Genomic DNA, 18,831 nt, shown 5'->3' on the forward strand with positions numbered 1-18,831 from the left:
GGAGAGGCAGAAGCTGCTGCCTGCTGCTGCTTGGCAGAAACCAAAGGACAGTTCTGCCTGTGGGGGGTTCATGCAAAGCAGCCAGAACTGGAGAGAATGAATCCTAGAAGGGGTTGGGCTGGAAGGAACCTTCAAGCTCATCCAGTTCCAGCCCCCTGCCATGGGCAGGGACCCCTCCCACCAGCCCAGGCTGCTCAAGGCCTCATCCAGCCTGGCCTTGAACACCTCCGGGGAGGGGGCACCCATGACCTCCCTGGGCAACCTGTGCCAGTGCCTCCCCCCCAACACACTGCAAAGAATTTCTTCCTTCTCTCCAGGGCCAGGCTGCCCTCCTCCAGCTTCACCCCATTCCCTCTCACCCTGGCACTCCCAGCCCTTCTCCAAAGTCCCTCCCCAGCTACTGGCAGCTGCTCTAAGGTCTCCCTGGAGCCTTCTCTTCTCCAGGCTGAAGAGCCCCAACTCTCCCAGCCTGTGCCCACAGTGGGACTTCCCCCCAAGCCCTGCCAGCCCCTGCTGCTCACCACATAGCTGTTGGTGGAGCCAAGCAACACCTGCCCAAGGTCCAGCTGCTCCAGGCTGAAGCAGAGCCAGGGCCCTCGGCCTTCCCCTTGGATGTGCAGAGGCAGCCTGGCCTCCCGGCCTGGGGAGAGAGTTCCATTGGATGAGGCCTTGAGGGGGGCAGGGACCTTCCAAGGGCAGCCAGCCCAAGCCCCCTGCCCTCAGCAGGAGCAGCTGCAAGCAGAGCAGGTGGCTCTGAGCCCCAAACCACCTGAGCTGCAGTGGTTCCAGGCAGGGGAAACCTGCCCCCTCCCGGGGCACTTTGGGCCAGGCTCTCAGCACCCTCAGGGTCAAACATTCTAGGGGGATGAGGAGGGCAGCCAAGGGGCTTGGAGGAATCAAGGAGCAACAGGAACTGACTCCCCACTGAAACCTCCTGGGGCTCCTCTTTCAGGGACCTTGCCTCTGGGACAGACTCCAGCCTGAGAGCACAGGGCAGCAGCTGCTTTGCAATGCTCCTCTTGCACAGCCCCAGGAGAGGAAGGGCCAGCAGGGCCTGGCAGGAGCAGGCTCCTCTCTGCCAACACAGAGCATTTGCCCAGCTCTGCCTCCCAGAGCCCCAGAGCAGCTCAAGGGCTGTGTGCAAGCAGCTCTCCTACTGCTCTGCAATGCCAAACCTCTCCTGGAGATCCAGCCCTGCTGCCAGGGATGGACATCTCCCTCAGCAGAGCAGAAGGCCCAGAGGCAGCAGCTCAGCCCTGGCAAGGTTTGCAAGCAAGCCTTCCCTTGCCCAGCTCTGACAAGTGCAGCTGGGGCAGGAAGCCATTTGGGGAACACAAGCCCTGGGCTGGCACTGGAGGTGGCACTGGCCAAGGGAAGCAGGCCCAAGTGCTGGGCAAGTCAAAAGCTGATCCCTGGCATGGGTGTCTGTTGGCTTGGGGCAGGAAGGAGAGCAACAAAGCAGCAGAGCAGGGTTGGTGCTTTCAGCACCCTCCAGGAATGGGAGCTGGGCTGCTGGACCTCCACGGGCTCTGGAGCTGAGGCAAAGCATCAGGCTCCCTGGAGGAAGCCTGCAGCAAGCTCCCACCCCTGAGACACAGCCTGAGCAGCACCCTGCAGAGGTGGAGAGGAAGGACAAGGAAGCCTGAACCTGGCTGCAAGCACTCCCTGCCCTGGGCCAGCACAGCAAAGCCACCACCTCTGGAAGGGCAGAGCTGGGGGCAGGGATGGCTGCTGCCACCCACAGCCTGAGCACACTGCAGGGAGACAGCAGCAGCACAGAGCTCAGCCAGCAGGCTGCTGGGGCTCAGCTTGCCAGGGAGAGCCTTCTCCTGCTGAGCAGAGCCAGCCCTGAGCAATGCCACCCAGGGGAAGCACAGCCTCAGAGCTGCCAGGGGACAATGCCCAGGCAGGGAGAAGCAGCTGCTGGCCAGAGATGCTCCTGGGGAGGGCACCCCGCACTCAGGGGGAGGAGATCCAGGGGCTGGGAGCACTCTGGAACTCAGCTCCTACCACCTCAGGAGCCCCAGGATGCCTGCAGGCAAGGAGGACTCCTCTGGGAGGGAAAGGGGCTGGAGGGGCTTAGGGGCCACTGAAGCTGCTGAGGTCTGTAGCTCCTCAGCCTTCACAGCCTCCTCCCAGCAGAGCAAACCCAGGGCAGGAACCCTGAGCCCTTCCCTGCCTCCCGTGGGATCTGGGATCCAGAGGCAGTGTCCTGAGCCCTGGCCTTGGCCAGGAGAGCAGCTGGGAGCCACAGGGACAGCAGGCACGGGTCCTGTTGGCCACTGACCCTTCCTAGCAGCTAGAGCAGGAGCCAGGGGGCTGGAAGGTTGCTGGGGCCTGGCCTGCAGCCTGGGGCAGAGAGCAGCAGGAAGAAGCTGTACCTGAGATGGCACAGTAGAGCCTTGCTTCATAGACTCTGGCTGCCTGGGGCCTGAAGGTCACCTGGATCTCAGCTGAGGAGTTTGGCCACACCTCTCCCTCCTGGAAGAGAAGATGGCAGCAAACCATTGATCTCCAAAGCTTGCAGCTCAGGTTTGCAGCCACAGCCCTGCAGCCTCCCTTCAGAGCAGCAAGGCAGAGCGAGGAGCAAACACCACATGTGCTGGGCTGGGGAAGGAGAGGCAGACACAGGCACAGCTCTGCATGGGAACCTGCTCCAGAAGGGAGGGAAGCCTGGGAAAGCAGGAGCCTGAGAAGGCTGGGCAAGGCAGAAGGGGAGAGAGCCATGGAGCAGCCCACTTCTAGCCAGCCCCAGAGCCCAGTGTGGAACATCCCCAGAGCCAGTGAGGAAAGATTTCCACTCCCAGGGCTTGAGGCCAGGCTACACTTGGTGTCCCTCCATCCTTACCTGGAGCCCCAGGAGCCTGCACTGGGGGCAGCCAGACTCCTGCCCCTCACCTGCCTGCCCCTCACCAGCTCAAGAGCAGGTTCAGCTGGTTGTGGAGAGGCAGTGCAGCTGCCACCAAGCAGGAGCCCTGGCACACACTCCCAAAGCAGCTCTGACACACCACAGGATGCTCCCAGTGCTGCTCAGCTCCCACTCTCTCCAGCAGCCCTACTGCTCTGCCACAACCTCCTGCTCCCATCCTGCTGCTGCCAGCTGCTGTGCTGGGACAGTGCAGTGGTGCTGCTGCTGCTGGCTCTCAGCCTTCCCTGGGCTCCAGGAGGAACCAGCAAGAGCAGCTGAGCCCTTCCTTCCCAGCAAACTCATTTCAGCTCTTTGGGAAGAAAGAAAGGAAGGAAGAGGTTGGGATGGCTGCAGGGTTTCCTGCCAGAGGAGAAGGGATCTTGCCCTGCTCAGGCAGCAGCATTCTCCACCTCAGAGCACACAAAGGCTGCCAGCAGGGCTGGGCTTGGGGCAAGGATCTTGGGCTTTGGCTGCCAGAGACAGAGCAGCAAACTGCTCTCTGGCCCCAGGGGCACCTCAGCTCCCAAAGCCCCTTGCAAGCTGCCAGCCTTGGGCCCAGGCTCAGAGGTGACCCTGGGAGGGAGGTTCCCAGCCGGTGCCATCCCAGGTTCCAGGAGGGGATTGCTCCTGCCACGACTCAGCTGAACTTTGCCTCCTCTCCTTCCCTTCTTCAGCTGGGTTGGGACCTGGCAGTGCTGTGACAGCCTCTGGGAAGCCCCAGAGCCCACAGGGAGGGGATGGCCTTGCAGCTGAGCCTGCAGAGCCCTCTGAAGGCTGGCAGGACGCTGAGGCAGTGCCCTTCTGTTGGAGCCCTGGCAGCAGAGCTCAGCTGCCAGCAGGCTCTCGCCCTCTGCCGGGAGCCTGCAGCTCCCAAAGGCTTTGGGCACCGCGCTGCGCCCCCGGGGCTCCAGCCCTGAGCTCTTCTCTCTGGGCACAGCGAGCCGGGGGCAGGCTCTGCCAAGGGACCTCCCCCAGGCAGGAGGAGGAATGGGGGCTCTGGGCTGGGGCTTACCAGCGGCTCGATGGTGAAGATCTGGGAGCGCAGCAGGGCCTCTGCTTGCGCCTTCGCCCTCTGCTGCTGGCAGATGCGGGAGAGCCGGGAACGGCGTCCTTGGAGAGCAGGCTGCTTCCTGGGCTCCTCGGGGGGATGTGGCTTGAACTGCCCCTGCAGCCTGCAGCCCAGAGCCAAAGCCCAGCAGCCCATCAGGCAAGGGCAGCGGCAGCAGCCCTGCAGAGGCTCTGCCAGAAGGCCTCGGGGAGGCACAGCAGCGGCACAGCAAGGGGCTGCCCCCGAGCCCCCGGCTCCCAGCCCCAGCCCAGCACCCCTGCCTCTTCCCTGCCCACTTGCACTCCATGCTTGCAAGCTCTGAAGAGCTCTGTGCAAGCCAGCAGCCCCCCCAGAGCCTTCCTGCCTCACAGCCACTGCCACAGCTGATGGAGGCTCCAGCAGCAGCAGCCTCCAGTGGCTTTTCCTCCCCTAGAGCTGCCCAGGGCTGCTCTTGGCACAGCCTGAGCTTGCACAGCAGCCACACACTGGGCAAGGCAAACCAGAGAGCAACCCGGGGCTGGCCCAGCCCCACTGAAGCTGCCTTGCTCAGAAGCCCCTGAAGAGCCCTCCAGCTGAAGGCACTTTCCTCCCCAGCTGTGGCTTCAGACTAACTGCAGCTCCCTCCATGCCCCCGGGGCTGGAAGGACACCCAAGGCTTCCCCAGCTCCCCCAGGCTTTGCAGTGTGCTTCCCAGCTCAGCCCCTGGGCTCCAGGTGTTCCTCTGCTGCCTGATGTGGCAATTTCCCAGCTTCCCCACAGCCAGCCTTTGGAGAGCCTGCCCCATCTCCCACCACCACAAAGACACAGGTGCTGGAAGCCAAGGGGGCTTCCAAGGGCTGCCTTGCTCCACCCTCCCTGCAGAGCCCTCCACCTCCCAACTCTGCTCAGCCTCTAAGGAAGGCTGGAAATAGCTCCTGGTGCTGGAAACTGGGACAGCAGGAGGCAGTTAACGGCCTGCAGCAGGATGGCCTCAACCTTCCGGGCCCCTGAAGGACTCTGCCCTGCACAGGGCTGGGAAAGGAGCCTGCCAGCTTGTGCCAGCTGCAGCAGGAGAAGCTGCAGTGAGTAGCAGCAGAGTTGTGCTGCCTGCAGCTGTGCTCAGTGCTGCTACTCAGTGCAGCCCAGCACTGAGCCTTGCCTCAGCCTCGTGGACCCTCTGGAGCCCAGAGATCTCTGCACCTCAGTGCTTTGTGCCCCCACAAAGGCAATTTGCTCTCTGGGGAAATCCAGGCCCTGCAGTTCCTCCCCAAGACACCATCCTCAGCTGGAGTGTGGATGCAGCTGGGAAGGGAAGTGCTGAGCTCCAGTACCCCAAAGCCCAGGGGTCCAGGCCTTGGTGCTGTGGGGGCTTTCCTGGCCTCCACCACTGCAAAGCACCCAGAGCCCTGGAGGCCAGCCTTGAGTGTCACCCTTGGAGAGGGATCTGCCTGCAGTGCAGCTTTCCAACCCACCTCTGCTGCTGCTGCTCCTCCTCCTCCTGACTAGCAGCAGCCTTCCACTGGAAGTGAGCTCTCACATCACTGCCATTGTGGATGAGCAGGGTGCTGCGGGTGCTCAGCGACAGGTAGGTCTTCTGCATGGCCAAGGAGCTCCTGTCCAGCCTGATGTTCACATCCACAGCTGTGCCACTGAGGCTGCTGTGAATGTCTTCTCCTGGAAGAAAGCAGAGGGGAGTCTCTGCTCATCTCACTTGCAAGCTACAGGAGCATTTGGATCCTTTCTACCAGCCCCAGACAGCTCCAGTGCTCGCTGCAGGGCTGCAGCACCACAGCAGCACCCAGGGAGCACAGCAGGCTGCCCAGGAGCCAAGGGCAGCAACAGGCACAAAGCAAAGCTCTGCTGCAGGCAGAGGAAACACACCCCCAGGGCATCTGTGAGCAAGGCTCTGCTTCTGCATCAGCTCTGCTGAGCCAAGGCTGTGGGCAGCATTTGGAGGTCACACCTTGGCTCCCCACTTACTCCTCAAGGGCCTGGGGAGGCTGACACTTCTCCTGGGGCCTGAGCTGGGCTTCTCCTGCCCCAGGATAAATCTGACAGCTCTCCAAGGAGGCAGGGAGCACTTCCTGCCCAAGCCCAAGAGCCTTTTAGTCCTGAAGCTGTGAGGTGTGGGATGGAGATGGGGAGAGGAGAGTGCAGCAAAAGGGTCTGAGGCCAGCCCAGGGAGAAGCAGAGCAGGGGACAGAGGAGTGCCAGAGGCCCTGGGCACCACAGAGTCTGGCTGAGCCCTGCCCTCCTCCTGTCACCCCTCAGGCCCAGCACTGGCTGGGAACCAAAGCTGAGCCTCTGCAGGGGCAGCCAAGGACACAGAGTGCAGGCAGGCAGTGCCCAGCACTGACCTGAGTCACAGTGCAGGCTCAGGACCCCGCGGTGCTCCCCGCTCCGCAGCGGCAGGAACTCCACAGCCACCTGCACGGCGTCCCCGACCCCCAGAGCTCCCACACAGGGCTCAGCAGAGAATGGGCTGCAAGAGAGAGACAGCAGGGCTGCTGCAAGGAGCCTGCAAGAGACCTTTCAGCTCCAGTCCAACCATGCTCCCATTGCTAGGTCACCACCAAACCCTGGCCCTCAGCACCGCACCAACCCCCCAGGGATGGGGACTCCACCACTGCCCTGGGCAGCCTGGGCCAGGCCTTGACAACCCCCAAGGGGCAGAAATGGTTCCTCATGGCCCAGCCCAAACCTGCCCTGGCACAACTGAGGTCATTTCCTCGTGGCCTATCACTTGTTCCTTGGGAGCAGAGCCCAAGGCCTGCCTGGCTCCAGCCTCCTGTCAGGGAGCTGAAGGATCCCAGAAGATCTGCCCTCAGCCTGCTCCAGGCTAAATCAACCCCAGATCCCTCAGCTGCTCCTCACAAGACTTTTGCTCTAGAGCCTTCCCCAGCTCTGTTGTCCTTCCTGGAGCCAGCCCAGCACCTCAATGTCCTCCCTGTAGTGAGGGGGCCAAAAGTCCTTGCAGTACTCAGGCTGTGAATCCAGTACCCAGTGCAGGGGTACACTGCCCTGCTCCTGTTGGCCACACCACGGCTGACCCAGGCCAGGATGCTGTTGGCCTGCTCAGCCACCTGGGCACAGGCTGGCTCAGCTTCAGCCTCTGTTGAGCAGCACCCCAGGTCTTTGCTGGGCATCTTTCCAGCCACTCTTCCCCCAGACTGGAGTGTGGCAGGGGGTTGCTGTGAGCCAGCTACTGGACCTGCCACTTGGCCTTGATGAACCTCATGCCATTGGCTTGGCCTTTGACCCAGCCTGGCCAGGTGCCTCTGTAGGTTAACAAGCAGCTCAGCACTGCTGCCCAGCTTGGGCCTGTCTGCAAACTGACTGAGGCAGCCTCAATGTCCTCACCCAGGGCATTGAGAGAATGTCCAGGAGAACTGGCCCCAGCACTGAGCCTTGGGGAACACCACTGGGGACCAGACACCCAGTGGAGTTAGCTCCCTTCACTGCAGACAGCAGAAGGAAAAGCAACCCCCCGGGATCAGAAAGAGAGCTCCTGGCTCAGTGCTGAGGAGATTCAGCCCTCAGAAGGGCCTAGAGGAGAAAATGATATCAGGTCCCCCCCACACCACACTGCACCCAGCTCCCTGCAGTGAGGCTGCAGAGCCCAGCTGCTGGCAATGCCACCAGAGCAGGGCTGCTGGAGAGCACAGGGCTGGAAGAGCTGCTGGCACTCAGAGCTTCCCCCTGGCTTCCTGCCAGCCAGAAACCTGGCCTGCAGAGCTGCAAAGGGCAAGGCAGCTCCTGGCCCAGGAGATCCCAGCCTAGGAAGCAGCCAGGGCCGGGCCAAGCCTGGCCTGCAGAGCAGAGCAGGATGCTGAGCTCCTCACCTCTGAGTGCTGAGGCTGTAGTGAGCCTCCCGCTGGCCCAGGTTGCGCAGCAGCAGAGTCCTCTGGGTGCTGTGCCTGACCGGGCAGAGGGAGAAGTGCAGCTGCTGGGGGAAGTCCAGCACAGCCTGGGCACCTACAGCCCGGATGGGCACAGGGAACTCCTCCCTCTGGGTGACACACAGCAGCTGGTGGCAGTAGTCCTGCAGGGAAAGGAAGAGCCTCAGCAGGCTGCAGGCAGTGCCGGCCCCGGGGCAGAAGGGAAGCTGCTGGGCTCTGGCTGCCTGCCAGCTGTGGCATCTTCAAGAACTCTGCCAACCAAACCAAAGCAATTCCATGCTTCTAGAAGCACCCCATGCTCTGTGCTGAGCCTTGTGGGAGCACCCCCTGCCCCCATTTTGCAGGGGAACACGGGCATGGCTTGGAGCAGCTACAGAAACAAGGAGCTCTGTGTGCCCAGCACCCACAGCATGGCTGGGAGGGTGCTGGAGCACTGGGCCAAGCTGCCCAGAGAGCTGCCCAGAGCCACAGACCAGTGGGGCTTGGAAGGCTCCTCTGGAGATCATCCAGTCCACCCCCCCTGCTAATGAGGCTGTGCCTCTGTTGTGGAGTCTCCTCCTCTGGAGAGCTTCCTAACCCTCCTGGACATTGCCATCCTGGGCAAGCTGCTGTGGGTGTCCCTGCTCCAGCAGGGGGGTTGGGCTGGGTGAGCTGCAGAGCTGCCTCCCAGCCCCCACCATTCCATGACTCTGAGAAGCAGCAGGCACGAAAAATGCTGGCTCCAGAGCTCAGCTTCTGTTGTCTGCCTGCTGTGGCCAGCAGGACAGCCAGGAGGTGAAAGCAGTTTGCCAAGGTGCTGCTCCACACTCTGCTCAGGCCCACTTTGCTTCCTCCAAGCCACAGGTCACTCTTGAACAGACTTTTGGATTCAGCCAGGCAGTAAAGCCATGAGGAGGCAGCAGTGGACACAGCCTAGAAAGCAGCACCTTGAGAGGCTGCCCCCAAGCCTCACCCTGAAGCCAAGGAAGGTCACCCGAGGAGCCCCAGCAAGGAGAAAGAGCCCTGCAGCACCCAAGTGCCTCCTGCCCAGGAGAGCAGCATCTCCAGCATGGGAAAGGCTTTCTCCCGGTCTGAGAGCCAGTGCAAGCCTCCTGAAAGCAGGAGAGCTCCTCAAAGGCCAGCCCAGCTGCCCTGCTCTGCAGCCAGCCCTGCAGCTGCACCTTCCACTGAAGGCAGCAACCTCTTGAGACCTGCAGCCTCACCTTGTGCTCCTCGGGGGTGAAAAGGATGCGGTAAGTAGAGGCCATGCCAGGTGCTACCTTCTGCCTCACACCCATGGGGCCAAGCAACTTGAAGTAAGGAGAGGTCTCCAGGATGACCTTCACCCACTGAGGAACCTGCAGGGAAGACACAACTGGGATTTTGCCACCTGTGGCACTGTGAGGAGAAACCTGGCCATGGCCAGCTGCATCCTTCCTTCCCAAGGCACTTCCAGCACAGAGCACCAGGCTGGAGCCAAGTGCCTGCTGCCTGGGCAAAGGAGCTCTGGGACATGGGCTGCAGGCCCAAGCCCTGCTGTGAAGCAGAGCCAGAGGAAAGGAGAAACTGAGGCCCATTTTAATGAGGAAAGGGGAAAGAGCAGCACAGTGTCTGGGGTCAGTGTGGAGCACACCAATGTCCCAGGGGCCTCTTGCCAACACTCCCAAGCCAGGCACCAGAGCAGGAGTGGCTCTGTTCTCCCCAGCAGTAACTGAGAGGGACCACACTTTGCAGCCTTCCTTGCCAAAGGGCCTTCTCTTTCCAGCCACAGCCCTGGCAAAGCCTCTTCTCTCAGGACACACTTGGCCTGCTCTTGCTCTTCCCCCACAGCTTTTGTTCTCCCTTTGTTTCCCCCAAGAGGCAGGTGTGGGGAGGAGCTCCTTCCCCTGCTCTCATGCAGGCTGCTTCTGCCTTCCCAGCTGCCCTCCTCTCCCCTTCCCATCTTGCTCTCCATTGCAGAGCAGCAGCTTCCAGGAGGCTTTGCTGTTGCTGAGCCCTCTCTGCCTCCAGCACCCTGCCTGCTGCCTGGCAAGAGAAGCCCCTGTGTGCACAGGCTTCTCTCCTGGAGCCCTTTTGCACCCAGCTCCTCTCCTCCCTCCTGCCTCTTCCCACCAGCTTGCCCTGGGCACCTGCCCCACTCCAGCAAATGTTTCCCCAGCTGAAATCCAGAGAGTCTCAAACGTTCCCCTTGCCACAGGAACAAAACTGCTGGCATCTGGCAGCATTTCCCTGCTCCACTTCTTTGGGCAATCTCCTCAGCACCACCAATTCTTTCCAAGCACAGGTGGAGACCTTCAGGAGGAGATGGCTCTGGATGTGCTGTGGTGTTCCAAAGGGAAAGCAGAGCTCCAGAAAAGCCCCAGCAGTGCTGAATGAAGCTCAGCAGGACCCCAAGTGGCAGCTCAAGGCCTCCCCTTGCTGCTGCTCCATCAGTCTGTTCCACTGCTCTTTCCAAACACCTCTCCTGGAGCCCCTCCCTAGGCCTTGTCCCAGCATCAAGTGGAGAAGACAGCCCCTGAGCTCTGCCAGTGAATTGCAGAAGCAGCTAAGCAGGCTGTGAGAGGTGGAGATGCCCTCCCCAAAGCCAAGACTAACCAAGGAGCCCTCAGGCTGTGGTGCACACTTGAGCTCCAGCACGAGAAGAGAGAACAACTGGAGAGCCCCCCACATTCTCAGCGAGCCAGGGCTTTCAGAGGCAAGGCTGCTCTCTAGGCAAGCTCCTCTGGGCTAGCTCCCAGCAGCACATGGCAGTGTCAGAGACAGCATGCCCAGAGAGGGCAGGTTCCTCCCACCCCCCAGCACTTACCCTGCCCTTGTTGCGCAGAACCAGCGTCGCTTTGTAGACCTGGTGGGGGAGGTAGTTCTGGAAGAGCACCTCTGCTGGGAGAGGCTCAAAGCAGCTCTGCTGCAGGGCAGCTGGCAGCTGGGGGTGCACAGAGAGCAGGCAGAGGTTCAGCTGCTGGCAGCAGGACTCCTGAGCAAGAAGCCTACACTGCTCTCCAGCCCAGCCCAGCCTCTTGGCGAGTCCCTCTGCCCAGCTCAGCCTGGGCAAGCAGAAGCTCTCCCACCTGGCTCCTGGGTGGCTCAAGAGGAGCTGGGCTGTGCTGAGCAGGCTCAGGCTAAGCAGCTCCTGGGCTGTCTCTCCAGGTTCCCTCTCCCAAACACGGGGCACAGCCCTGTGCTGCTGTGGTCACACAGCACCAGAGCACTCCCTGACAGTGCTGGCAGCACTCATGGAGCAGCTGAGGGCCAGCAATGGACAGGAGGCTCCAGGGGAAACACTCTGGGGATGATCTTTGCTCTGAGGCAGGGAGGCCGAGGCCCACACAGCCCCAAAGAGCTTTGCCAGTGTAAAGCCTGGGAGCTGCTAAGGAGAGAACAGCAGCAGAGGAGGGAAGGCAGGACAAGGAGAGCTGAGTGCTGGCAAGGTTCAGCTCCCTTCTCTGCAGCACTGGGCAGCTGGAGGAGGACTGGACTTGGCAGCTCCTTCTGCCAGGAGCTTTCAGTGGCTCTTTGGTCCTGCTCTGGTGCTGCTGCTTTTGTTCCACTCCACTGCAGCAGCAGCCTGGCAATGCACACAAGCAGCAAATGCTGGCAGAGCAGAGGCACTGCTAGGAGAAAGTTCCTCCCTCCTTTGCCTCCCCTCTCCCAGCTGTGCTGCTGCCACTCCACAGCCCCAGGCAGCTCTCCTGCTGCTCCACACAAGCCATGGCCAGGCTGAAGCCAGCAGCTGCAGCATGCTGCCAGTTCTCTGGGTGCCCAGCTGAGGGCTTCCCAACCTCCCGGGCTGGCCAGGGCAACCCTCAAGCAGTATGTCACAGGTGTGCTGCTGGCCATTGCTGCTCAGCAGCCTCCCTCCCTGCTCTGCCCTCGGGGCTGTGTGCTCTGGCCAGCAGCTCTGGCAGCAAAGCAGCTTGAGGCACAGCTGCAGCAAACACTGAGCCAGACAAGGCACAGCCAGGGGCTGAGGCCCCTCTGCAGCTGGCAGGAGCCTGCAGCCTGCAAAGCCAGCCCCCTGGGAGGGCCCCACCCTGCTACTCCACCCCAAAGCACCACTGCAGCTGAGTGTGCTCAGTGCTGAGCAGCTCCTGCAGGCCTTCAGCCCTCCAAGGCCAAGGCTGGCAGCAGCAAAGGAGTCCCAGCCCCAGGCCCTTGGCAGCGACCACCCCAAGCAGCAGCTGCCTGTGGCAGCAGGAGGATGGCAAATGGCAAGCTCCTGCCCTTGTGTCCTGCCCCAGCCTGCCCCCTGCATGGGGCTTGAGTGCCAGGGGCTCAGCTCCAGGAACACCCCCAGCTGCAGCAGAGCTTCTGCAGCACAGCTCAGGACTTGAACAGCTCAGCAGGGAGCAATGGCTGAGCTTTCTCCTGGCAGGAGGAACTCAGCACTGCCAGCAGCTGCACAGCACAGCAGGCCCTGGCCAGCCAGCTCTAGAGAGAAGCTGGAGGCAGGCCTGCCACCAGCAGGCTCCTCTCCAAATGCCTCAGCCAACAGCAAGGAACAGGGCAGGAAAAGTTTACCTTTGGACAGGAGGCCTCACTGGAGTCTGCAGGCTGGGGAATCAGGGGCAGGGTCCTGGCCTCAGGCTTGCCCCTCCTGGGAACAGGGGGCAGCTTCCCCTCCTGGCTGCTGCCCCTCTGGGTGGAGACTGGGGGCAGCTTCCCCTCCAGGCTGCTGCCCCTCTGGGTGGAGACTGGGGGCAGCTTCCCCTCCAGGCTGCTGCCCCTCTGGGTGGAGACTGGGGGCAGCCACATCTCCTGAATGCTGCCCAGCCTCTGCTTGAGCTGGGGCAGCCTCCTCTCCTCAGCCTTGCCACCTCTCTGGATGATCTGGGGCAGGCTCCTCTCCTGAGTGCCACCCAGGCTCTGCCCCATGAGCTCAGGCATCTCCTGCAGGAAGGAGGAGGGAGGCAGCTGAAACACACACCACCAGCACAAGCCACAGCAAGCCCTCTGCTCCTCTTGTCCAAGTGTCACTGAGGAGTAATCTGTGGTCAGAGCTACCAGGCCAGTCCTGGGAGCCTCCTGAGGGACCTGCTGCAGTGTTTCACCCCAGAGCATTCCTGAGGCAGATCAGAAGAGAGCAGCTCCAAGCAAGGGGCTCTGTCCCATGAGCTGCTGCCTGATTTGCTGGGGCATGCCTGGGGCTTGCTGCTCTCTGGGCACTTGTTCCCTCTGTAGTGCTGCTGGCTAGAGGCAGGGAGCTCTGAAGAGAGCAGGGCAAGAGTGCTCAGAGCTGCCCCAGCTCTGCCCTTGGCCCAGGCTCCCCAGCCTGCCCTGTGGAGCTGGCACTGCTGGGGGAGGCAGAGGAGGGCAGAAAAGCAGCCCTGTGCCAGGGCTGAGGTGCAGAGGAGTGTCTCCAAGTCTGAGTTCTCCTTCATTCTCTCTGCCCTGGCCTCACAGAGCCCTCCACAGAGACATCTCCTTGAGAGACCCTCAGCAGCAGGGCAGCTCCAGTCAGCAAAGGGGACATGGATGGAGAGGAAGGAAGAATTGCCCTGACTCCACTGTTTGCAGGGCTGGATCTGTGCTCCATGGAGGCTATCCCAGCAGGGTGGGGGTTGGAAGGGACCTCTGGGGCTCAGCCAGTCCAACCCTCTTGCAAACACAGGGTCAGCCAGAGCAGCTTGCCCAGGATCACATCTGGGTGGGTTTGGAATGTCTGGGACCTCTCTGGGCAGCCTGCCCCAGGGCTCCTTCTTGACCACAGCAGCTACTTACAGTTCCAGGCTGCTTTGCCTCTCTGGCTGGCTTCAGGTGGCCAGGTGCTGCCACTGTGCCCTGGAGCCCCTCAGGCATTTTGGAGGGCCTCCTGGAGCGCTGGTTCTGCTCAGTGGCCATGGCTCAGCTCACCTGCAAGGAGCAGCAGCAGACCTTTGAAAAGCCAGAAGCCCACTCCCAGCAAAGCCAAAGGCTCCACAGTGTCTCCAGGCTGGGGCATCCTTCCCCAGGGGAGAGCACCTGGGCTGCCCTGCTGCTGTTTCTGCCTCGGGGAGCACAGAGCTCCACTCCCTGGGCAAGAAGCAGAGCTGCTCAGCAGAGCTGCTCAGGGCTGCTCTGCTTGGCTTCAGGGACAGAAATGAGCCAGCAAAGATGACTCCTTCCAGACACACAACTACCACAGTGCCCACCAGCATTTCTCCATGGAGAATGAGGGCCCTGCTCTTCACTCCCTGACACCCAAACTCAAGGCTCCCCACAGGCACTCCAGAGGCTGTAGCAGCAGAAAGAAAAGCAGGAAACCACTCGAGGAAGCAGCTCAGCAAGAAATGCTGCAGGGGTGAGAGCAGGGCCACTTAAGGCTTCATCCTAACAGCAGCAGAGGCTCTCCAGCCTCCTTAGCCTACAAGTAGCATGGCTTAACAGGTCCCCCTGAGTGAAGCAGGTCCAGGTTAACTTCTTCCACTCAGCAGCATGGCCACCACCTCTCTTCATCAACCAAAAGCTATCAACAGTGAGCTCCACTCTGCTGAGGGGCACCAGTGATCCACAGCCAAGCTGGCACAAGAGGCACTGCCAGCAGCCCTAAGCAACATCCTCTCCCCCTTGCTGAGCCAGCTGCAGATTCTGCAGCAGCACTTCCCAGTGTCCAGCACAGGCTGTTGATGGTCACATCCTGAGCAGCTGCCTTCCTGGAGCCTCCCTGAGAGCTCTGAAACGCTCAGGAAACCTCAGTCCCAACCAAGCTGCTTTCATCTCAATCCTCCAAACCTTCTTGGGCAAATAATTCTCAGTGTGCCTGCCCCACCCCCACACTGGGGCCCAGCCTCTGGAAGAACAGAAACATTCAGCTCAGAGGCATCCAGCTGCAGAAGGGGAAGTGACCAAAAGCAGCAGCAGGAATGCAGCCTCCAGCCTGACCTTGGCAGGCTCAGCCTGGTGCCGGCTCCCCAGCACACACACACACTGCTGGCTGCCAGGACAGGGAACATTACCAGCGGCTGCCCTGCTGCAGCACTGCCTGGGACCCCGTGCTGGTGAAGCTTGGACTTCACTGAGTTGTTTCCCATCCCTCAGTTCAGAGGCAAGGCTGGACAACCTGTCCTGAGTTACCTGCAGCCTCCTGAAGCCGTCCAGCCTCTGGATTTTCAAGAGAGAGATGCAGGAATTGCTGCTTCTCAGGAAATCCCCTAGGGTTTTAAAATGCAAGGAAAGGAGAGTTGGGCTGGGGGAGCTTTGCAGTCTCTGCTACCTAGGCAGCTGCTGCATCTTTCATCCTCAGCCTGCACAGCGTTTGCTAGGCAGAGGAGAAATCCTCTCACCCCTCACTTGCAGATGGGGCAGCAGAGGTGAAAACGGAAGGCAAAGACATCCCAAAGCCCAGGTGCAAGGGAAGGAGGATCAGACTGGCAGCAGGGAGACAGGCAGCCTCTCTCCCCTCCGCGTTTAGTCCCAGCCTGGAGGCAGACACAGCAGCATCCCATGGCAACAAAGAAGACCCAGAGGGATTTTGTGTTTCAGGGAGCAGTTTGTCCAGCTGTGGGGGCAGGGAGAAGGGGCTCCAGTTCCTCCGGGGGTGCCCAGCATGGCAAGTGCTGCAGCTCCAGGGGGCTCTCCCCCAGCACAAGAACCTGCGCTTGGCTAAGGGGCAACCTCCTGCCTCCCATCCTGCCCCGAGCAGCAGCTGGGTGCCGGCAATGGCCTCAGCACTGCTGTGCGGGACAGCGGCGCTCAGGCTTCCACCCTCCCTGCCCGGCCCTGCTCCCAGCCCTCCCTCCTGAGCTCAGCAGCCAAAGTCCCCCCGGGCTGGGGCTGGGGAGGGGACACAGCCATCGTCACCTCGGCCCGGGGCCGGCACCAGTCTCTAACGGGACCCAGCAGCACCCACCAGGACCCAGCAGCACCCAGCAGCGATCCCACTGCCACACAGTCGCGGCCGGGCTGTGCCTGGTTGCCACAGCGACAGAGCCTGAGGCCACCCAGCGGCCCCCTGGCAACCGCGGCACAAAGAGAGGAGTGCCCAGCGCTGGGACCAGACGGCAGCCAGCGGGCACAGGGCTGCCCAGAGCCCACAGGGGAGCTGCCTGTGGAGCCCTGCTCCAGCTCCCCCAGGGCAGGCCCAGAAAGCCTCTCGGGCCCCAGGGCTGCCAAGCTGCTCCTGCGGGGAGCCCCCACACAGCTCCTGCTGCCCCAGGAGACACAAACCGGCTGCCTGCCCCTCTGGCCCTGCTGCCCTGGCTGAGCCCAGGCTGCCACTGGCCTCCTGTGCTGCAAGTGCCCCTTGCTGCCTCCCCTCCAGTCTCTCACCCACCGGCACCCCGAGGCTGCAGGCTGCTCCCAGGCTTCCCAGGGAGGCTGTGGCTGCCTCGTCCCTGGGGGTGTCCAAGGCCAGCTGGGATGAGGCCTCCAGCAGCTGAGTCCAGTTGAGAGCTGTCCCTGCCCAGGCTGGGAAGGTTGGTCTCTGAGGCCCCTTCCAACCTCAGCCCTTCTATGCTCTTTCAGACACAACTCACCCTACGAAGCAGTCTTGCTTTTCACTCACCTCAGAGAGGGAAGAGCACTGCAGGATGCACAGCCCAGAGTGGCTCCCAGAGCCCCTGCTCAGGCAGCATTGCCCCTGGCAGCTAAAGGTCTGCTTGGTTTCAGCAGCAACCTGACTCTGTCAAACTGCTCAAAGGAACTACAGAGCCTGCAGGTCCCCCACACTCCCAGGGGGGGTCAGGGTCGCTGAGAGATGTCTGTGTTCCTCTTGGCCCCACACTCCCTTGCTGCCCAGGAGGCCCATGGTGGGCTGCAGGACACGGTCAGCATGCTGTGCAGCACTGCTGCAGGTGCTGGCAGGGACACTGCCAGTGCCCTTCCTTCAGCTGGCTCAGGATGTCACCCAGCTGCTTCAGCACTCCTCCAGGCGTGGCTGGAGACCGGGGAGCACAGTGCTCAGTCAGCTCAGCATCTCCCACAGCCATGCCCAGGACCTGCTTGGCCAAGCAGAGGCCCCAGCCAGGCGCCAGCTGCAGTTCCTTGACCCCCAAACCCACCTCCTCTCAGCCAGGTGTACCTGCTGGCAAAGATTCTGCTCAGCTCCTCCAGGACATGGTTGAGTTTCACCTGCAGGTCCTTGAGGCTACCTCTGGCTTCTGGGTCCAGCTGGAGGAGGGACAGATTGGAGAAGCCATCAGGGTCCCTGGTGCAGCCCTGGGGGACAAGGCCCTGGGGGTGCCTGCAGAGCATCTCCCAGCAGCAACAGCAGCTGAGGGAGAGCAGACATTGACCACAGCCAGAGACTCCAAGAGCCCCTGCTCAGGCAAAGTTGCCACCCTGCAGCCATTGCACTCTGCAGCCATTGTGGCTCCAGAGCTGACCGGCACCGGCACCGGCACCTGCACCGGCACCGGCGTGCTTGAGCTGAGAGCTTCCTCTGTTGGTTTATAGTATTTAGGGGAAATACAATTGATTGTATTTATAACTATAGCACTGAAATAAATACATGATAGTATCGAGGTGGAACAGATCTATGTATTGATTAGTTTGTTTTAACAGCTAACAACAGACCCCTGAGCCATGGCAACAACTCAGCCAAAGGCGATCAGAAAATCACTTGGTGCCCAGACAGAGCTGGTGCACAAACACACAGGAGTCCAGGCTGCTGGCTGCAGAGAGTGCTGGAGCCTGGCACTTGGAATGGAGGGGGAAGGAGACAACACCTCTGTCAGGTGTGAGCAGGTGAACTTTCTCCTCCGCCTGCTGGCTGAGCTTAAGGCTGGAGTGGCCGAGCTGCAGGATGAAGGATCTAGGCTCAGGACTGCAGGGGAATGTCAAAGGCAGTTAGAGATGTGGGAGCAGACTCTGCAGCCCTCCCCTGTTGCGGGAGGCATCCCTGGAGACAGGGAGGGATGGGTACAGGTCCCTGTCAGGGGAAGCAAGGGGAATCCATCCCGGCCCTCTCCCCCCCCAGTCGCCCTTGCACAATCAGTATGAGGCCCTGCAGGCCGAGGGCAACGGGGAGGAGAGGGCTGAAGGGGAACCATTGAAGGAGATGCCTAAGGCCAAGCAGTCCCCACCAAGTGTAAGGACCAGCACTGTCCAGACAAAGAGAAGGGTTATAGTTGTTGGGGACTCTCTCCTGAGGGGGACTGAGGGAGCCCTGTGTCATCCTGAGCCATCCCATAGGGAAGTGTGCTGCCTGCCTGGGGCCCAGAGAAGGGACATCAGCAGGAGACTCCCTAAGCTGATCCAGCCCTCTGACTGTTACCCATTGCTGGGAATCCAAGCTGGAAGTGATGAGGTTGATAAGAAGGGCAGCAGGACAATCAAAAAGGAACTCAAGGCCCTGGCACAATTGATTGATGGGGCAGGAGCTCAAGTGGTGTTCTGCTCAGTCCCCTCAGTGGCAGGGGAGTACACTGAGAGGAACAGGAGAGCCCACACCATCAACACTTGGCTCAGGGGATGGTGCCAGCAGTGGAATTTTGGGTTCTTTGATCATGGGGCAACTTCTCCTGCACCCAACCTGCTGGGTCCTGATGGGGTGCAGGTATCCAGAAAGGGCAGGAGGGTACTAGCACTGGAGCTGGCAGGGCTCATTGGGAGGGCTTTAAACTAGGTCTGAAGGGGGTGGGTGAGGAAAGCAGTCTCTCTGGAGAGGAGAGAGTGGGACACAAATGAGGGTGGATTGAGAAGTTGAGAGCCCAGCTGCAGTGCAGCTCCACCAATGCACCCAGCATGGGCAACAAGCAAGAGGAGCTGGAAGTCCTGGTCCACCAGGAGGACTAGGATATAGCTGCTAGTACAGAAGCATGGTGGGATGATTCACACAAGTGGGGCACTGCACTGGGGGGTTCCAGGCTCTTCAGGAGAGACAGGGGAGGGAGAAGAGGAGGAGGGGTGGCTCTGTGCGTTAGGGAATGGCTCGATGCCGCAGAGCTTGAGGAGGAGGATGAAAGGGTTGAGTGCCTGTGGGTTAAGATCAGAGGGAGGCCTAACAAATCTGACATCCTGGTTGGAGTCTGTTGCAGACCACCCAGCCAGGATGAGGAGGCTGATGAAATACTCTCTAAGCAACTGGAGGCTGTCTCAAGATC

At 61.2% G+C, this 18,831-nt stretch overlaps 1 protein-coding gene across 1 annotated transcript in view; it reads right to left on the reverse strand.

The window, feature by feature from the left end:
• The window catches only part of LOC137457709 (hydrocephalus-inducing protein homolog), a 63,312-nt gene extending 49,661 nt beyond the window's left edge, over positions 1–13,651 (reverse strand). The window contains exons 1-9 of the mRNA XM_068169553.1: positions 13,532–13,651; positions 10,620–10,736; positions 9,037–9,171; positions 7,778–7,977; positions 6,293–6,417; positions 5,408–5,609; positions 3,921–4,080; positions 2,382–2,481; positions 522–640 (exon numbers count right to left, since the gene is read on the reverse strand). Of these exons, the coding sequence (XP_068025654.1) occupies positions 522–640; positions 2,382–2,481; positions 3,921–4,080; positions 5,408–5,609; positions 6,293–6,417; positions 7,778–7,977; positions 9,037–9,171; positions 10,620–10,736; positions 13,532–13,651 (1,278 nt within the window). The remainder of the gene's footprint in view (positions 1–521; positions 641–2,381; positions 2,482–3,920; positions 4,081–5,407; positions 5,610–6,292; positions 6,418–7,777; positions 7,978–9,036; positions 9,172–10,619; positions 10,737–13,531) is intronic.
• Between the last annotated feature and the right edge of the window lie 5,180 nt (positions 13,652–18,831).

This window comes from Melanerpes formicivorus, unplaced genomic scaffold, assembly GCF_026170545.1.
Source record: "Melanerpes formicivorus ecotype bairdi unplaced genomic scaffold, bMelFor1.0.p_v2 SCAF_193, whole genome shotgun sequence".
Taxonomy (NCBI): Eukaryota; Metazoa; Chordata; class Aves; order Piciformes; family Picidae; genus Melanerpes; species Melanerpes formicivorus.